General features: G+C 35.9%; 1 protein-coding gene across 1 annotated transcript in view; it reads right to left on the bottom strand.

The window, feature by feature from the left end:
* Window positions 1–1,006: 1,006 nt before the first annotated feature.
* Window positions 1,007–21,119, bottom strand: part of wwc1 (WW and C2 domain containing 1) — a 53,748-nt gene continuing 33,635 nt past the window's right edge. Inside the window, 12 exon segments of the mRNA XM_048165871.1 lie at window positions 1,007–5,474; window positions 7,631–7,749; window positions 7,836–7,864; window positions 7,867–8,065; window positions 11,577–11,669; window positions 11,776–11,940; window positions 12,051–12,198; window positions 14,268–14,332; window positions 15,311–15,451; window positions 15,595–15,787; window positions 17,858–18,025; window positions 18,111–18,228. Of these exon segments, the coding sequence (XP_048021828.1) occupies window positions 5,408–5,474; window positions 7,631–7,749; window positions 7,836–7,864; window positions 7,867–8,065; window positions 11,577–11,669; window positions 11,776–11,940; window positions 12,051–12,198; window positions 14,268–14,332; window positions 15,311–15,451; window positions 15,595–15,787; window positions 17,858–18,025; window positions 18,111–18,228 (1,505 nt within the window). The 3' untranslated portion in view covers window positions 1,007–5,407.

Below are 21,119 nucleotides of genomic sequence, written 5' to 3' on the forward strand. Positions count from 1 at the left end.
TTATATAAAATCTCACACTTATATTATAAAATGGGCACTTTTTGTGACAGCAACCTCATCATTTTTTATTTTTATTAAAGGCTTAACTTCAGAATTTGAACTAAAATCAGTATTCTTATGATTGCTCTGAACAGAATTCAACTAACGTTAGTCATAAACTTAAAAAAAATAATAATAAAAATGTAGGTGTGACGGCGTTGGCCACTGCTCTAAATCTAGTGAATAAATGGACATGCATGATATTAAGAAATCATGAATAATGTTGAAATAACAAAGATAATTTTCACAAGTAATAGTTTTCTATCTTTAATTGATGTAACGGGGTTGAGTCGTTAAGCTTGACAAACACAATTTCACAACATAATTTAGTTATAATTATTAAAGAAGGTGGTAACTTGCCCGTGTCTGCTCACAGTGTTGTTCAGAAGACTTCTATGATGTCACTTCCTATTAATGATGTCACATAAGTATCAGTTCATTATTTTTATAGGGGGAGAATGGTTTGTGTAACGGGGTTGAGGGGTTACTGAGGTACGGAACTAAATAATGTGATTTTAATGAATAATCATGAATTTACTTTACCAGTAAAAAAAGCACAGATGGATATTTATGGGTTTGGCAAAATGAATGGACTTTTTTCTCATTTTATTATTCATATCCCAAGTATACTTTCATAGAAGGTCTTGAGGGACATGACAAAATAGGTGGTATCAACTGGAAAAAAACTAAATAATTTATAATATGAAGATAAAATGTATGTCATGTTTTTAAACATTATTAAAGGAGACATTTCAATTCATACAAAAAGCTTTTAAAAATATTTTTGGTGACCCATTAGATAAAAGGTCAGAGGGACTCAAATCATACCGGTTTCGTGGAATGACTCCGTAACTGCACATAATAGTTGGAATAAGAAGAAAACTGAGTGAAATCTGATTGGACTCAATCTCAATACAGGTAAATCTATTCTAAATGTGACAAAATAAATACCAACACACACAAAACATTATAAAGATTAGAAGAAAGGAACTTTTTATATTTGTTGTGAAACTACAAAACATACTCTTGTGCTGGTGATATATTTACAATTCTGGTTGACAGTACAGTGTCGATGATAAAATTCACAGCTTTCAAAAGTCTCACAAGAAAAAGAAAGAGAGCACACCCAAATCACAAAAGTGCAATAAATACAAGCTGTACTTCTCCAACCATCACTGTGATCAGATCAGGGTTTTTTTTTTTTTTCATCATTAATACAAGAAAAAAAAATGCACTGGAGTTTTCAGAATAAAAGTCCTACTGTGAACAATAAACAAATGAATCATTCATGACTACCAGCATCAGATACTGACAGATTTTTTTTTTTTTCCTTTTGATTATTTTAAGCAAGTATTACATGATTTAGGCATGACTGGACCAAGCATCCAAATAAAAAATAAAAAAAGCCAAATATTATGTCCTTATGAACCTCAGATTTGATAGTTGAAGAGCACCTAATCAATCAAGACAATTCTCTCTCCAACACATACTGTGAACGGTAAGCATACTGTACGACCAGTGAAAACATAAGACATTCTCTCTTGTTCGACTACTCTCAGAATAAGCTCAGCTGTAGTGTTTCCAGGTAAACAGTACACATTTAAAGGGGATATACTGTTTCCATCACAATTAAATAACCGTAAATTGGTAAAAACTGTAAATCTGAAAAGCTCTGGTAAAAATAATAATAAAAAAGTACCTTAATTAAAAATGCCAATGTGAGAAATATACATCACGCAGCAGCTTAATAAACTGAGCTGGGATGTATAAGTTTGGCGGTGTACTGTCTTAACTGGATCTAAACAGCGAAAATAATAACATTAAAAAAGCTGAAACAAAGCCAAAGGAAAGGTTGTACTCTAATAAACTAGGTTAAACTACAGGATCTACAAGAAAATGTGCTGCAGAAGACAAAACAACCGAGTACAATGGCTTTAAGGTGAAAGCTATATGATGCTTCTATTTGAATAAGATATGTGGCTAAAAGCTTTGGGACAGCATGATTCAGTTGGGTCTTTAATGTCGTTTACAGTGCGCTGGGGTCAAAATAAATATGCAAACTCCATCTCCTAAAATTTTTTAGGTGAAATTACAATGGAGAAGAAATTACGGTTTCAGAATGAGTGCTACAAGGAAATACAAGTTCAGTTCTGTCTGTACGCCACTAAGTGGAGCAAGAGACTAGGCCACATGCACATGTACATTGCAGATGATGGGTACTGAATCATCCGTACCAGATTCCACGCTAGTTTCGGACATTGTGATATCTATACGTGTTATGACGTTGCTACTACAATTCAAAGGACATTATCTGGGTTTGAGTAAATGACAGTACAATCAATACTTCCTTGAGGAACAAAGGCATAATGAAGTATAGGAGGATCTAATTAAGAACACAGTTGTACATAGTTAATAATATGAGGCGTTCCAGGAGGGAAACTGAGCAAATACAAAAACATGTTGAGAGCACAACTGTAGAATTTCACGTAACATTTTAAATGTGAGCAAAATCAATGAAATCGGACTGGTAATGCCATCCATAACTGGTTAAATTAAGACAAAACTGTGTAAAAAATAACGTAAATCAGCATCAAATAAAGGGTCGCATGAATTGGGGCTTTTTTTAAAAAGTGCTACATCTTGGCCTGTGATTCAAAGCTATCGTTGCGTTGAAAAGGGATTTTAATGACACGGTAGTAACATTCATAGTCATATACTATCGAGATACTTCAGAAAAAGATTTGACTGAATATTTAGCATGTATATGAAGAGTTTAGTGAAAATCAATATTAGATTAGCATAGAGGGAGTGCTCATTTACATAATGCAAATCACAAGTGACTCCCTCCGTATGAGGAGTCTCCAAACGGATCTCTGCAGTGGCGTGCGATACATTATTAAGTGTTTACAGGGAGAACTGGGAATTGTCAACTGTGTGCCTTCACAGCTTTCAGTGCCCTAGATGTGTAGCTGTTTATTTGCCTCGGTAAAGATACAGTTCCAGATTTCAATAGTATTTTTCATAAACGTGTGGGTCATATTTTTGGAAATAATAATAATAAATAAATAAATAAAATAAGAAATTACAGAATTTTTTAATTTTTGGATTTGGACTAAATTTTCATGGCAATTCTCCCCAAATCTAGTGTACTGTAATGCAAAAATAAACAAGTTTTCTGTCTCACTACAAAAGTAAGGAGTTAAAAAAAAAAATCAAATTTGATAATAAAAGTAATGATATATATATATATATATATATATATATATATATATATATATATATATATATATATATATATAAATAAACAAAAAAAAATCTGAGAAAAAAATATACAAATTATCTAGTGACCTCCCCTTATACTTGAGCAGGAACCTGACTCTCTTAAAGGTGCTATGTGTAAAATTTGGGAGGATCTATTGACAGAAATGCAATATAATATGCATAACTATGTTTTCAGTGGTAAGACCTTACATAATGAACCTTTATGTTTTTATTACCTTAGAATGAGCTTTTTCTATATACACCTACGTATATTTCTATTACTGCTCTACAGAGCGCGTTTCGTCACTATGTTGTTCTTCTTCTAAATTGTTTGTATTTTAAAATGTAGCTTGCATCGTAGCTACGTTGAATACCCATGAAGTAGTAGTTGTAGTAGTAGTAGCCATCGTCTGGATTATTAGAAGCAGCGACATCTGTCTTGTGTCGGCCAGACGGCCACTGTAGCTTCTCTATGTGCTTCAAAAGGGAGGGGTGAACGCCATTGGTTGCAGTTCGCAACCTCACCGCTAGATGCCGCGAAAATTTACACACTGCACCTTTAAATCCTAAATGGAATGGAAAAGGACTGGAAGGCCAAGAAAACTTTCAAAATCTGATGAGAAGTTTCAGAGTCTCTTTGAGAAACTGGAATAAGTCCAGGAGGTCACAGTAAAATACTGATTTTTGCTTAAAGAAGCCATTTTGTTCAGATTTTTTTTTTTGTACATATCTCAGGTATTTTCTGTTTGTATATTAATAAGAGAAAAAAAAAATATGGATGGTCATTAAAACAACACAGTACTGTGTGTGTGTATATATTAAAAAAATATATTTTTTTCCTTCACATTGCAGTCATAAGAATTTTGGGGAAAATGCACTTAACTGTCATCAAATTAATCCCACATGATAAGTAATTTTAATGGTGTTATGTAAATCTTATGCAAAATAGAACTCATCTTCATTTGTTTATGGTGTGAAATATGATACATTTTTGTGAGATTCAACACTCTAAATGCTCCTCTACTTGTAGGTAGCAATAAAAATATATTTGGGTTGGACGTAAATAAAATGATGCTAACGTTTTTGTTTTGAAGCTTATTAGTCACATACAAAGCTAATCTGTTGAAGAACGTGAGGGGTATTTTTAGATTAGAAGAGGTCCATATCAGTAGAAATGAAATACTATTACAACAGGCCACTGTAGAAACCAGCATGGAAAGTTAATAAAACCCAAAAAGATGCTTGAAAGTTTCCAAAGATGCAACAAGAGCTGGTTTCACTTTAATGGGATAGTACGATCTTTGCGTTCACAATGTGCTTTTTTGCTTTATTCTCTATTTCAATGCCTTTTCCTATTAAAGTGCATGAACTATCTGATATTCTACCTGAGAGTCTGTGGAACTAAGTGCAGTTTCTACATCATTTTACGAACATTTGCACTAACGTGTCTTGTTTGCATGTGCAATTAACAAAACGAACACGGAGAGCAGTTAGCAATCGATTTAGTCTACTAACCGGTCTATTTAACTCATCATGCTTTAGTTTCATGCTTCCTAACATCTGTAACCATTTACACATTTGCAAAAATCTTGAGACTGTCGAACATAAATGTGGACAGATGTGCTTGTTTCTAGAGGGACGTGACTGGAATAGCAGGATTTATGCCCGTTCATTTTGTCATAAAGTTCGAGTCCTGAACCCTTGTGCTATGAACAGAAGTAGTACCATAAGTATCTGTATTCACATCTTCAAGAGTTACAGTAAGCAGTCCTGCCCGATAGCAGAGCAGCAAGTTTCACACTCGTTTCAAAGACGCACTGTTGTTTTTGAATGACCACTAAAATACCTAGAACAGATACTGACATACTCTTATTAGTAACAGAACATGGTGAAATTTAAAAAATAAATCTATCTAAAAAAAAAAAAAAAAAAAAAAAAAAAACACGGATCTATACAATTTCAGTTGAGAGTTAAAACCCAGTGTTTTAAAATGACATTTTTCCTGCCCAACATACATTTTCCTGTCACACCATTCTTCATTCTTCATAATACCGCAAGATGTCAGTTTTGTCTCCATGGAAACAGAAGCAGTTAAGAAGGATATCTTCTACACGTCGTCGGCTGGTAGGTCAGGAACGTTTATCTTCGCTCTGGTGAAGAAGGCCATCTTTTCTCTAAGAGAGGTTACAGCAGACAATAAGCAGAGCTTGAAACAGGATGGTGTCAGATATAAGGCTTTACTTGATATTAGCTTTGTTCCAAATCCCAGTGAACTGCCTATGAAAGAATTTTAAAGATGCACTCCAGATGTGTTCATTTTGGGCAGACTTTAAGGTAGCATCACATATATCCTTCAAAGAGAAGGCAATTCCATAATGCATTGCAATGAATCACAAATAAACAGAAAATGGTTCAAAGTCTTTGAAAACTGATTATTTTACCCCAATATTTGTGTGTCATGTATTTTTATGTTTATGAAGCCTTTTTCACATTTCCAGGTTCTCGGAAGCGGAAGGGCCAGACTTAGGGCCAGATTTAGTAAACGGGGCAAATAAGCGCACAAGTGCAATTTAAAAAAGCACCGATGGGATTGAAAAGTTCTGCGAGTGACCTACTGACGACGCGCAAATTAAAGAACACAGACGCAGCCTGTGCATCTGAAAGGGAAACTCCTACAAATTCATATGCAATACGTTCAGCTGCAAAATAACTGCGTCCACGCCTTTTCAGCTCTAATTTTTCATTGCACATCTTTAGTAAATCCTGACAGTAGTTTTTAACGCCAAAAGAGGGTTTGTGCTGTTAATAAATCTGGCCTTTAGAAGGTAGTTGCCTATGTAGGCAGTAGACAACAAGGCAGCTCAGTAGGTTTTAGAATTCATCCATTTCCCCCACCAATAACCTAAGATGTTTAGGATCAGTTCAGAAACAGTGGCTTGGATAGGTAGCAATTAGGGGTGTAAGGTACACAAAAATGAAGATTCAGTACGTACTTTGGTTTTGAAGTCACGGTTCAGTATGTTTTTAGTGCAGCGGGGGGGGAAACATACCATGTTTCTTTTTTCATATTAAATTAAAAAGTGGTTTACTGAATTATGTCTGTCTTTAAATAAAAAAAAAAGTCTTTCAATATTGCTGCAACCGGCAGCAACACACTGCAGTTTAGTTGTAATTGGGGGAAGAGATTTGAAGTGCTTACACTCTTGAATGCAAAATGTGTCAGCAAAATATTTTAGAATAAGGTTAGAATTATTGGGCTCCCATTCTAATCCGCTCCATCTACTCATTCATTCTAGTCTGTGAAGTTAAACATAGACTTGCATGCTGTCAGGATAATCCTTTATGTGAAATGGAAATACTTGCGTGAATTTGTAAAATTTACAGGTAAGTATACAGACTTAGGGCCCTATTTTAACGATCTAAACGCAAAGTGTAAAGCGCACGGCGCAGGTGCACTCAGGGCGTGTCCAAATCCACTTTTGCTATTTTAACGACGGAAAAACGGTCCGTGCGCCGGGGCGCATTTTTGAAATGGGTTGTCCCTATTCTCTTAATGAGTAATGGGCGTAACGTTCAATAAACCAATCAGAGTGTCATCTCCCATTCCCTTTAAGAGCGAGATGCGCTCGCGCCATGGCGGATTGCTATTTACATGGCGGAATTTGTTGGTGTAAAAGCTGAACGCTTTTCAAGCGAAGAAACCGATCTGCTCGTGCGTGAAGTTAAACGTTTAGTTAGAAGTTAAACGAAGTTACATTTTTATATTTATGTAGCCTACACAATAATATTCTTTTACACTGTAATCCTTTTGTTTTTAATATTTGGCATGTTTGTGTGATGCGCATCCCTGTGTGTAATAAGCAAAGTCAACGCGCTCTAACAAAAAAATATTGCGCCATTGACTTTAGACTTTAGACCAGGTTTGAGTTGGTCTACGGCGCAGTCTAATTTCAGCTCCTTAAAATAGCAATGCACTTTTTTCGACCAGCACGCCCGTGGGTGCACTAACTGGCGCAAATGCATTTACTAATTTAAGGACGTGGCGCTGAACGGGAAAACGCGAACGGCGCCGGACGCAAACTAGCAAACACACTTGCGCTGCGCCTTGCGTCGCATTGCACCGGGTGTATTATAGGGCCCTTAATGTGTAAGTTGTGCGCTAAGGAAAACATGTCTCAAACGCTTTAAACAACACGTGCATATGATGGTAGGGCAAGCCATGTACGTTTATGATTTAGTTTTAAGTGCTTAATATAAAGCACATCTCATGTGCTTTATCATCTCAAAAATTTTTGTGAACCATTACACCCCTAGTAGCAAAAATGCCCACCTAAAGGACTGGACCCCAGGGACCTCCTTGAGGCTCTGTCCACGGATCTTGTGCACATCCTTGGCTGCTGCTCGCATCATCTTCTCTACCCTCTGTTCTTGTAGCTGCTCTTCCTGGGTCTGAGGAGAGAGTGGCAACTCAAAATCAGATGCTGGACAGAATGACAAGTCGTTTGTGTATTTGTTCTGTAGGTAATGGGACTGACTTGTCTCTCAGCATGTTTGAGCAGCAACGAAAGCGCTCATCCTCCTGTACCCATGTGGGGAGGACGTGCTGGCCCTGCTGTCGGGCGTTCTCCAACTGCTCCTTTAGCTCCCGCAGCACACGCAGTTCCTCATTTAATCGGCTGTGCCGTGTGCGAGTGACTTGCAAGTCTAGCTCCAGATCCAGAGAAGTGCGCAGAAGCCCGTCCAGACCTTTGACCTGCATGGGTGGCTGTGTGTGTGAGAGAGAACAGAGAGGTGAAAACTCATTCAATAGTACTGTTGTGTCATCAAGGGCCAGTTACTTGAACTTAGCCTTTAATGTTAAGACTGTCTTAAAGGGTTAGTTCACCCAAAAATTGTCATTAATTACTCACCCTCACGTCGTTCCAAACCTGTAAGACTTTAGTTTATCTTCGGAACGCAAATTAAGATCTTTTTGATGAAATCTGAGAGCTTTCTGTCCCTTCATTTCCTTCATTGACAACCAATGCAATTGAGATTTTGATGCTTCAAAAAGTTCATAAAGAGATTTTAAAACTAATCCATATGAATTTAGCGGTTTAGTCCAATTTTTTAAAAAGACTTAATCGCTTTTTATGATGAACAGATTTAATTTAGGCTTTCATTCATGTTCACGTGAGAACAAACCTCTTGCGGAAGCTCAAAAATGCTGCGTAACACGAGAACGAATCTCATTGGTTATTGCATGTCAAGCGAGCATACTTGAGCTTCAGTTTACCACAAATGATGTGTGAGTTGATCAATGTCTCTTCAGAAAATTTGGACTAAACCGCTCAATACATTAGTTTAATTAGTTTTACGATCTCTTTATGAACTTTTTGAAGCGTCAAAGTGTCAATTGCATAGGCTGTCCATGGAGGGACAGAAAGCTCTCAGATTTCATCAAAAAGATCTTCATTTGTGTTCCGAAATGGGCGAAAGTTTTACGGGTTTGGAATGACATGAGGGTGAGTAATTAATGACAGAATTTTCATTTTTGGGCGAACTATCCTTTTAAGAACTAGTTTGACAAGAGGCAATCAGTCTAACTTTTAAAAATTTAAAAAAAAAAAAAAAAATGAGATGACAAACTTTAAAAAAAAAACTAGTCTAAGCAGTTTATGTTTACCGAGCAGTTTACCGATCACATCAACAATCCATGCACAGCATTTTACATGCTTTGAAATGTTTTAGTAAAAAATATATGTAGATAAATATTGTTTGTTGTTGTTGGAACATCTGTGAGCACTAATGCAAATTCTTCTTCAAAATCTTACAGTTTTGTGAGAGTTTTTTTTTTTCTTTTCTCTGAACAATTAGTTTGTAGTTCACATTTTAATTTCTTATTGATTTAAGTTAATTGCATGTGTTTTGGCATGTGTGTGCAAAAGAGTAAGTGCAGTTGTCTACAATTTGCACACTAACACACACACACACACACACACACACACACACACACACACACACACACACACACACACACACACACACACACACACTCACTCACTTATATACAGTACAGTCCAAAAGTTTGGAACCACTAAGATTTTTAATGTTTTTAAAAGAAGTTTCGTCTGCTCACCAAGGCTACATTTATTTAATTAAAAATACAGTAAAAAACAGTAATATTGTGAAATATTATTACAATTTAAAATAACTGTGTACTTTTTAAATATATTTGACAAAGTAATTTATTCCTGTGATGCAAAGCTGAATTTTCAGCATCGTTACTCCAGTCTTCAGTGTCACATGATCCTTCAGAAATCATTCTAATATGCTGATTTGCTGCTCAATAAACATTTATGATTATTTTCAATGTTGAAAACAGTTGTGTACTTTTTTTTTCAGGATTCCTTGATGAATAGAAAGTTCAAAAGAACAGCATTTATCTGAAATACAAAGCTTCTGTAGCATTATACACTACCGTTCAAAAGTTTGGGGTCAGTAAGAATTTTTATTTTTTTGAAAAGAAATTAAAGAAATGAATACTTTTATTCAGCAAGGATGCATTAAATCAATCAAAATTGGCAGTAAAGACATTTATAATGTTACAAAAGATTAGATTTCAGATAAACACTGTTCTTTTGAACTTTCTATTCATCAAATAATCCTGAAAAAAAATATTGTACACAAATATTTTGTACAATTGTACACATTAAATGTTTCATGAGCAGCAGATCAGCATATTAGAATGATTTCTGAAGGATCATGTGACACTGAAGACTGGAGTAATGATGCTGAAAATTCAGCTTTGCCATCACAGGAATAAATTACTTTGTCAAATATATTCAAATAGAAAACAGTTATTTTAAATTGTAATAATATTTCACAATATTACTGTTTTTACTGTATTTTTAATTAAATAAATGTAGCCTTGGTGAGCAGACGAAATTTCTTTTAAAAACATTAAAAATCTTAGTGGTTCCAAACTTTTGGACTGTACTGTATATATATATATATATATATATATATATATATATATATATATATATATATATATATATATATATATATATATATATATATATATATATACACATTTGCAAGAAAAAGTATGTGAACCACTTGCAGAATCTGTGAAAATGTGAATAACTTTAACAAAATAAGAGATCATACAAAATGCATGTACTTTAGTACTGAATAATAATAATAAATATTATATATATATATATATATATATATATATATATATATATATATATATATATATATATATATATATAATTTCATGTATTTCATATATTTCAAAATCATATATTTTTTTAATTGAAGAGTCTGTGGAACTAAGTGCAGTTCCTACAACATTTTATGAACATTTGCAAAAACATGTTTGCATGTGCAATTAACAAAATGAACATGGAGAGCAGTTAGAAATTAGTTTAGTCTACTAACCAGTCTAGTTAACTCATCATGCTTTAATTTCATGCTTGCTAACATCTGTAATCATTTACACATTTGCAAAAAAAAAAAAAAAAATGAACTCCTACTTAAGACCGTTTATAACAAAACCTACATCTTTAACCCCTACACCACACCACCATTTACCTCACAATTCTAGGATGCTATATTTTTACATTACAGCTTTAAAAGGGGATGGCACTTTACTCCCTTTTAGGGGACTTTAAAAGCCTGTACTATAAATCATTGAAGCTCTCTGTACAGTCCTCATTAAGCAAATCAAAGTTACACTCTCACTATGACACAGCTTTAAAAGACTCAATGTAATGTCTCCCCTAAGGCACAGTGAGAGCAAACCTGACCTTTCCAGACTATTTAAGGCCCTGTGGAGTGGCTCAGCAAACCCATTTCTTCACTCCGAAACTGTGCTTCATTAACACTGACCTCAGGTCAGCACAGAAATGTCGGTATTAAATATTAAACTACTGCTAACAAGCTTAAACTCCTCTTTCTAAGGAAAGTGTTTAGCTTTAGGGTTAGTGAAATGCATGCAGTTTCCTAAGAAAAATCCAATGGGATCCCTAAATGGAATCTGATTCTAATTCTCATGTTCTCTTGAGATTAACTGCACAATTCTTATGATTGGGGTCCTATTTGAGATGGTTGAAGCATGTTTATCCAGTTGAAATTTTGTTTCAAATAGGCCACTGAAGCTATTAAAGGACAATGAGGACCAAACTGAGCAATCAAGGTAAGTGGTTTTGAATCATGGCAAATTTTAAAATAGTACGATTTTTCCAAATGAGTGGATGTAAATGTGTAATATTAATACTCTCTGTTACCTTCTTCATTCGAACACTGCGTCTCTCAGAAGCGTTCCGGACAAATGGAGATTTCTTAGAAAGGGTAGAGCTGTCACTGTCGCTGCGGTTGATCTGGAGATTTGATGAATGTGGGCATTGGTAAAAAGTTGTGAAAATTTTGAGCTCTAATAATAATTTCAATATTTAAATACATTTGTGTGTGTATCTATGTTCTCACCCTGCAGATATACTGGCTTTGAGGTCCAGGGGAAAATGTCTTGGACCGGATGATGGTGTTTCCTCGCATAAAAGGGTTTTGCTGATGAACATCATGTCGTCGTTCCTTAGGCCGAACTACAGAAGCAGAATGGGGGAGTCCATCCATACTTGTCTCCTTATTCACCTTATGAGGCAAAGAGAGGATGTCAGCAAGTCTCATTGGAAAGGTACAAAATAATCTCCCATAAAAACAATAAGAAAGTTTTTGCTGTGTAAATGAATCATGGCTGTCACCTTTTCCGTTATGACTGTTGTTGGTCCAGGTTTAACTGGCTCTTCCTCCTGTTCCCACTGGCACTCATCGTGGTAGAACTCCTCATCCTCTTCAACCTCACTACATTCTCCATCATCAAACACGTCACCCTCTAAATCCTCTGTGGGCCTATCAGATCACACATATGCCATTTTACACCAGGGTTATTATGGCTCAGACATTATCATTTTCCTATGCAATTTTGTTTTAGGTAGTTTTAATGGTGCATAAATAGCTTTTATTTTGCTTAAAAGGTAAAGTATGTAATTTCTGCAACACTAGTGGCACCTGGCGGAACAGGTAAAAGTAGCATATTTTACAATAAATATTCATATTTTTAGCTGTGTTGCTAAATGTCATGAGCAAGCAACTGAGTAGACGAACACTCTGTCTAGAGCGAATGTGAGCTTCACTCAAAATAAAACCATCCAAACCCATCGCTTTAATGTGTTCATGACATGGCTGTTTAATCTCTGACAGTCTAAATGCAATGAAATTTGGCTTGCACTACTGTACCCAAAGCTCAGTATATTTTCCCATGTAACGTGTCAGTCATGAGCCCACACCAGCTAAAGAGCCTCCCATGAAGCATTGTGAACAGCATAATAGAATTAAAAATGATGGAGAAATATAAAACTACTCATTTACAAATGTTAATTATATGTATAAAACAATATATTTTAAGTTTATTGCAAAATATGCATTTATATACAAACATTTAAGTATTTTGAGAGTGTAGTGAGATTACGTCATTCGCAGTGGGAGTGGGTGGAAAGAGCTAAAGAGCTATTTTGGAGCATGTTGCTTTTTTCGACTCTCTGATTGATGTAATATTCTGTACAGCATCATGGATAATGTAGTTGTTTTTCCACCAGGAATTCCACTGTTAAACAGGATTATTTTAAAAATAAGCTTAAATAACGTGGGCTGACGGCTTTAGGGGACGCAAAAACCATGGATTAACAACCTCACAGTAAGGCTTTCTTTAAAGGTTTATATGTTATCGTTTTTTACTTCCGGAACCCAAATGTTGCACTCTATTAGTTAGAGAATGACAGATCTGTGTGGACCACTCTCAAAGTTTAGATGATGCCTGGGAGGTTTACACTTTGTTTACTTGGCCTCTTTACACTTTATGGCATACTAAGAATAGTTAATGAACAATAAACTGGGTAAGAGAATGGATTACATAAAAATAAACCATATGTTTTTATATAACAAAAAATCTTACATATTTCACCTTTAAGTAATTTCATTTTTATCTTATGAAAATTACTACTTTTTAGTTTTGCTTTCATTTAATTTCAGTGTTACTTTTAGTTTCCGTCTCTTTTAGTACCCAATTAAATTGACTTTTGGTAGTTTTCACTAATGATACAGTAATAATTCAAAATAAACACTTTTAATAATAAAATTTAATAATACCATGAACAAGTTTATGTTTCAGACCATCAGTACTGAAAGTCACAGTGCTCCAAAATAAATTGAAAGTTATTGCTGTGACTTAAGAAACGCGATTGAGTTAAACCGTAATGATCCTAAAACAGCAACACTTTTACTTATCTAGTCTGTAACCTTTCAGAAGCGAGTGAGAGAGGGTGGAAATGCTCTTGAAAAATGCTGCCGTGCCACATTCCTGTCCTTGTTTTTAATTTCCATGACATGTGGTTGTGGTTGAATCATCGTTTGAAACAATCAGGCCTTGTATAGTGCAGTTTTGGTTATAATCATGAGACTGCCCTTCAGCCAATCAAAAAGAGGCACGGAGAGCTAATTTACCAAGTGCACACGTGTATCGAAAGTGTCCAGAAAATCGTATGAGAGAGGAATGCTGCTCAGTGTTGCTCATGCACTGCCCTTGGATCAGTTGTTCACCCTGTTTATGTTACTAATGTAATTTTGGCAGAGCAGATCAAACACCAGGGAAAGTCAGTCATTGTGTGCCGTCACGCTGTCATGAATTCCCGAGAGACAGCAGAAAGGAGGTCAGTCAATAGGAAAATAGGGGTTGGAAAAGAAAGAGACGTAATACGAGATTCAAACTGCTTGTTAATTGTTTGTGTTGATCCTGGGTGGGATACTGGATGTGATATGAAACCCAGACTCACACTGACACATTGTTAAGTTGACAGTTGTGCTGAATGGGATTAAAGATTATTATACTGGTGCTTCGTCACAAGTTGTGGCAGGTAACGTACCAGTCCTCCAGAGGAACGTTCTCCAGGTGTGCAGTGGTGGTCTCTGAGGTGCTGGGAGCTGAAGTCTAAAAATACATAAAGGGATACATTAAGGCTTTTCTGGCAACAGATGGAAGCTAATATCATCTAAAACTTTATAAATGTAAACTTTTTTTAAATTATCTAATTGTAAGTCATTTTGGAAAACAGGGTCTGCTACATGATTAAACGTAAATGCAATAAGGCACTTTTTATGAACAGGGTACACTTTTGTGTGCCGTTATTGTTTTAAAGGCATTAGATGCATATGATTTTGTTGCAAAAAATTGATAGTTCAGATTAACTATTATTTATAAAATTAACCTAGCATGAAAGGAAGATATATTTAAATGCATGAATTCCTTGTAAAATGGTGATTTTGGTCTGTATCCAAATTAGAGGTCATGGCCTTCTCCACTGCATTCAACAATTAAAATCAAACTATAATAATTTCCACTTTGTCAAAACTACAATTTTTAATTATCAATTGAATTAAAGTAATATTATAATATCAGCATCTTACATTTTGTTCAAAAATATACATTTGCAATCCCATTACCCATTTTGCATTTTTATTTATTTTTAATTTCATATATTTTATCTGTTTAATGTTGATGCCTATTGATGTTTACTGCTAGAAAGTACCAAAAATCATCTCACAAGACAAAAAAAAAAAGCTTCAAGCCTTATTTTGTACCTTTTCATTGAAAGTGGCAGCAAAATGCAGATATAATTCTTTAATCCATCTTAACAGAAAAGGCTGTTTGTAAATTCAAAACTGCTGAAAAGAAGTGAAGCAACTAATTCTATGTAATTTGATCATCAACAGCATTAGACAGCAAAAAGGACACTTTGGGCAAGAAAGAATCCATTTTTCATCTGAATGACGCAACCGAATATAATATTCATGAAGATTCCATGTTCCTCAATGAGCTTAACAGTTTGGCAAGACTGTTTCCAAGAAATGTTAGTAAGGCATTTAGCTGTGATAAGGTAACATAAGTTATGCATTGTGTGTGTGTTACCAGCTCCTGCTGAGCGGAGACCTCTGTTTCCTTGTGCTTTCTATCCATTTCTGGCATGTACGTGCAGTTGAGGAGGTTGTACCACTTGGAGCACCACTCCTCTGAATACTCCTCATCAGCCAAACTGATCTGAGCACCAGCCTTTAAAGACAAAGAAGACAAGAAATTAATTACCTAGGCTTGTATTCACACAGCATTACATAGAAGGAAATATGATTGTATTTAGACACTTTATTGACATTTAGCCATCACGCCGTTAGCTCAATCTCATATCAGACACTCACTAGACAGTCCTCTCGGCCAGATTTGCTGGTGGTGCAGACATCAATGCGTAGGGTCTTCTGTCTGAGAGCAGTGGAGGACATCTGCAGGCTAAAAGCTTCTTTGAGCTCTAAGGGTTCCTGCGGTAGAGCGCCGTGGGTGCGGAACAGACACCGAACGGGCTCTGAGCACGGCAGCACCACCACACGAACATATCTGCAAAAGATTAAATGCAACCGAAGTTAAAATCTAATTAGAGATGATCTTTAAGTAAGTTAGGTGACATGTGAATGCCAAGTATGGTAACCCATACTCGGAATTTGTCCTCTGCATTTAACCCATCCAGTTAGTGCACACACTTTAGGAGTAGCGAGTAGTTAACACACACACACACACACACACACACACACACACACACACTGCAAACTGTGGACTAGGGCAGCATGATAAATCGCAATTAACATGAAATTGTACATTTGGAAATTATGAAATCGCAATAGCTGTAATTTTTTTTTTTACGCGCAGCTTGTTAATGAAGCATGACTCTGTGATCAGTAGTACATGCTGCTCCATCTGAAAGCACTGTGAGTTTGAGTCGCTTATAACGTGCATTTGAAAAAGCAACACGCATCAAATATCTTTCCAAAGATAAGCATTTATGAACCTCTTTTCCAACAAAAGATAACATTTAATAACATACTTTTACTCCAAACTCCCTTCATAACTTCAGTGGAATGTTTGAAAACATCCTTCTGTAAGATGATGTGGCTACTTACACAGAATAAGGAACACAACATATTATTTCATAGTATTCTATACAGTGATAAAGGCTATATCGGTTAGCACTGTAGTATAAATATACTTTATTATCATGAAAATACCCGAGAAGGAATCAATCAAAGCGTTTCAATCTTCTGTTTATTCAGCTACAGCAATAGCATGATGCCCATAGGGATTTCACGGAACAATGTGCTTTATATTGTACTTCTGCGGTGCATATTTGGAGTTTCTGCGTGAGAGCGCCCTCTGGCTTTCAGATGGAGCAGCATTTACTACTGATTACAGAGCTGTGCTTCACTGAGAAGCTGCACATAAAAAAACAGCCTTTGCCAAATTGAGTGTGGTTTAATTTCGTGCAGCCCTACCCAGAGCAGTGGGCAGCCTTTTTATTTGCTGTGGTGCCCAGGGAGTGATTGGGGGGGTTAGGTGCCTTGCTCAATGGCACCTCAGTCATTTCTTGAGACACGAACCCACAACCTTTGGGTTACCAGTCTGACTCTCTAACCATTAGGTCATGACTGCCCAAAAAGTCAGAGATGCCCTTTAAAGTCAGAGATGGGCATGTACATCATAGATCAATGGTCCTCAAATGGTGGGAAGAATAAACTTCAGGTTTAGGCATCAAATAATTCAATAAAATGTCATTTAAGGAGTCACGATTCAGTTCAAGATTTACTAGACCTTCCAATCTGTCACATACCTGGAGGCAACAGATGCAAGCTAATTATTATACGATACTTTATAAATGTAAACCTTTCTGTCATTTTGGAAAACAGGTTCTGCTGAAAGTAGAGGCATTTTTATGATTAGGATACTATTTTGTGTCCTAACCTAAACTTTCAAAAGCATAAGATGCACATGTTTTTTGTTGCAAAAAATGGACAGTTTAGATTAACTATTATTTAAAATAAAATTAAGGTAGATAGTGAAAGGTATATTAAGGTTTATTGCTAGAAAGTAATACAGAGAGCTTCAAGCCTTATTTTGTACCATATTTGTGAAAGAACTGGCTAATCACAGATTAGTGGTTTTTAACTGGTGGGTTTTAACTCCAAAAATGGGAAAATGTACTTTGGGTCGAGGCATCAAATGATTCAATAAAATGTCAATTCAATGAGTCACGTTCCAAAATGATTCTCAATGGATCTCAATTTTTCGGGCAAAACTGTAGGGGTGTTATTGTCGCTTGCTGCTAAATTGTGTGTTAATACACATAAAAGCCATAATAAAATGTCTGTTCTGACATGTACATGAGAATGATTAAGCACTATCAGGTTTAATTATTTTTGTGGATTGATCCACAGTCATTTAAGAAAGTATTGCAAAGTATCTGTGAATTGATTCCTCCACTTCTTTTACCATACAACTTTTTAACGGGTTAATTCCATTTGTAAAACCCAGCACATTTCCCTTGCAGAGATGCTTCATCAAAATTACATCCTGCTGATTAAAATTAATGTCTCCATCAACTTTAAATGAAGCTGGCTGAGAGAGCGCAATCCTTACATGTTCTGGTTGGCTGGCAGGGAGAGCGCGCTATAGTTGGAGAGCTGCATTACGAACACTGTGAACTTCTTCTCTTTCGCTTCATACTTCAGGCCGAGTTTGATCTGAGCGCTGCTTGATGAGCTCCCGTCATCATAACCCAGCAGCTGCTCGACAGGAAGCCCAGGCCTGAGGGAATGAACAGCACCGTTATACTATCCAAATCAGAGTCTGTGAAAACAACATCACTTATTATAAAACTCTAGTGGCCTACCTTTTCTCTGAGGGCTCGTATACCCCACTGTCACCTGCAACCGATTCGTCAGACACTGCCGACGTTACTCCCGCCTTCTTCGATCCAGGCCCGGGCACCCTCATTTGCGTAACAGCATCTTCATGCACAGAAAAGTGGTGAGTAGAAATGTGAGACTGCTTCACTCTGGAAGGGTGTTAGGTTCCTGAGCTCGAGTGAGTTCAACTGCTAGGCTACTTGGGAGTAAATCTACCCTAACGTACTAGACATTCAGAGGGTTTCTCTAGTTTCAGGTGGAATTCTGGGTTGCCAATGACAAACAAAGTGTGTCCAAGATGAAGGAAAAGGAAAAATCTTGTAGCTCTTAGACATGTACTCTTTGTATTCATGTTGGTTTTATGTGGTTTTGGAAAAAAATGTATACCATTTTCAAGAAAAGTTTAAATGTGCTACTAACGATTATTTTGATACAAATTAATTTCCCCCCAAGTCGATTAATCTAACGATGATTTTTAACAATTATTCCATTGATTATTTGACAACTTCTGCAGTTGTCAGTATTTGCTTACAGATGAGAGTTTTAGCTTCTTGAATACATATCTGTATGAATGAACAGCTGAAATAACAACCGTATTCAAACACAGGTAACCAACAACAGTATCAAATATAGCGATGTCCGTAACGCCGAGAAGTTTTAGAACTGTGACACCGAGTCACTCTGGAAGAAGTTTTAATAAATGTGACTGTTAATTAAATGAGTACAACTGCAACACGAGTTCATCCTTCAGATATTTTAAATAACCAACAATGGCTTTAGATGCTTTGTAACTGATTGCAGAGAGTACATTTGGGTCATGCGCCTCATAGCTCACACCAAATGCAGCTCTGTTTAATCTTCCAATAAATGCAACTCATTTCATCCGTATTTACGTAATCAACTTCACTGATCGCACTGGTGCATCTTTTTGGCTTTACATCAAGTAAAAAGTTATAAACATATAAAACATATTTGAGTTAAAACATATTAATTATTTTCAAATATGTTTTTGATGTATTTTTTAATATATTAAAAAAAGAATTTGATAGGACTCGGGAAGAAATCATGTTCATGGATGTGATTATTAACTTTACTGTAGTATGAAGCAGAGCAAGACCAAGTGTTGTGGGAGCTGAACGAGGCTGCTGGAGCGAATGCGCAACACGCCTCGAGCACCCACAGTCGCAGGCGCAGCTTCCGCTTTTCCGTTCATGAGTATGAGGTAACGCAGCTCTGTTTATCATATTAGATACAATTGAGTGTGTTGAAAATGTTATAACGTTACTCGTGCGTTCACTTGGTGGCTGCTGTAAGACACCTGTTGCACTCTGCAGTACGTTAGATCGATTTTAGAAAATCATATTAAATGCTGGATAGCTTGTGTTGATAAATGGCAGGCAATTAATTTTAAAACGTGTTGTATGATGGAGAAAATGCTGTATTACTGTTACTAAAAATAAAGCTGCATCTGATTATGCTATGTTAGCTACTTCACAAAATAGTATTTTTCTCTAAGGCATGGTAAAGAATGGTACTCACAATTTTTTTTTTTTTTAAAAATCAAGAAAATTAGATTTAAACAAAAAGACTAAATGTGTTGAGCTATATAACAATAATTAGTTTTCTGTCTATAAAATATCAAAACAGTTGTTCCCTTGTCTATTAAAACATGTAAATATTAAAGCGCCTTTGGTGTTTCCATGGTTTCTACAAAAAAAAAAAAAAAAACGGAAACCGAGGGTAACGCGGGTATGACGCCATTGACAGGCGACTCCTCACACATTCCGGAGCCTTGGTTAAAATTTCCTCACGATTTACAAATAGTTGCAACATTTGGGATACTGTAAGTACTCAAGTGTACTTGAAAGTATATAACACTGGCCTAGTGGTTTTTGGATATTTTACTGCAAAAATTCTTACATATTGCACCTTTAAGTGTCTGCATAATATTTGCAGTAGGATGGAGTGGGGCTATATAAAATGTTGTGGGCTATATAAACAGTTGTGTACACACTATGCCAACACACATATATAGCCAAACACCATGCAAAAGTGAATTTTGCATAATAGGTCCCCTACATTTACTGAAGTAACATTTTATTAGGGTATCTCTACTTCGTCCACCACTGGTTTTTGGAGAGTCGCACCACTTGACATTTTACAACCTGAACGAACCTTGCCTTTCATAAAAAAGTGAAATCATCTGATATTTTAAGACTTATTCACCTTGACACAGTCATGAGGGTCTGCAGGGTGTTGTTCACACCAAATGACTTTGATTTGGTGAACCACATGATTTTAAAGGTGCCCTAGAATCAAAAATTGAATTTACCTTGGCATAGTTGAATAACAAGAATTCAGTAAATGGAAATGACATACAGTGAGTCTCAAACAGCATTGTTTCCTCCTTCTAGTGTAAATCTCATTTGTTTAAAAGACCTCAGAAGAACAGGCGAATCTCAACATAACACCGACTGTTACGTAACAGTCGGGATCATTAATATGTATGTCCCCAATATTTGCATATGCCAGCCCACGTTCAAGGCATTACACAAGGGCAGCCAGTATTAACGTCTGGATCTGTGCACAGCTGAATCATCAGACTAGGTAAGCAAGCAAGAACAATAGCGAAAAATGGCAGATGGAGCGATAATAACTGACATGATCCATGATTACATGATATTTTTAGTGATATTTGTGAATTGTCTTTCTAAATGTTTCGTTAACATGTTGCTAATGTACTGTTAAATGTGCTTAAAGTTACCATCGTTTCTTAAGGTATTCATGGAGACAAGAGAGCCGTTGCTATTTTAATTTTTAAACACTTGCAGTCTGTATAATGCATAAACACAACTTCATTCTTTATAAATCTCTCCAACAGTGTGTAATGTTAGCCCATTAGCCACGGAGCACTATCAAACTCATTCAGAATCAAATGTAAACATCCAAATAAATACTATACTCACATGATCCGACTCATGCATGCAGTATGC

This window comes from Megalobrama amblycephala, linkage group LG18, assembly GCF_018812025.1.
Source record: "Megalobrama amblycephala isolate DHTTF-2021 linkage group LG18, ASM1881202v1, whole genome shotgun sequence".
In the NCBI taxonomy this organism is placed as follows: Eukaryota; Metazoa; Chordata; class Actinopteri; order Cypriniformes; family Xenocyprididae; genus Megalobrama; species Megalobrama amblycephala.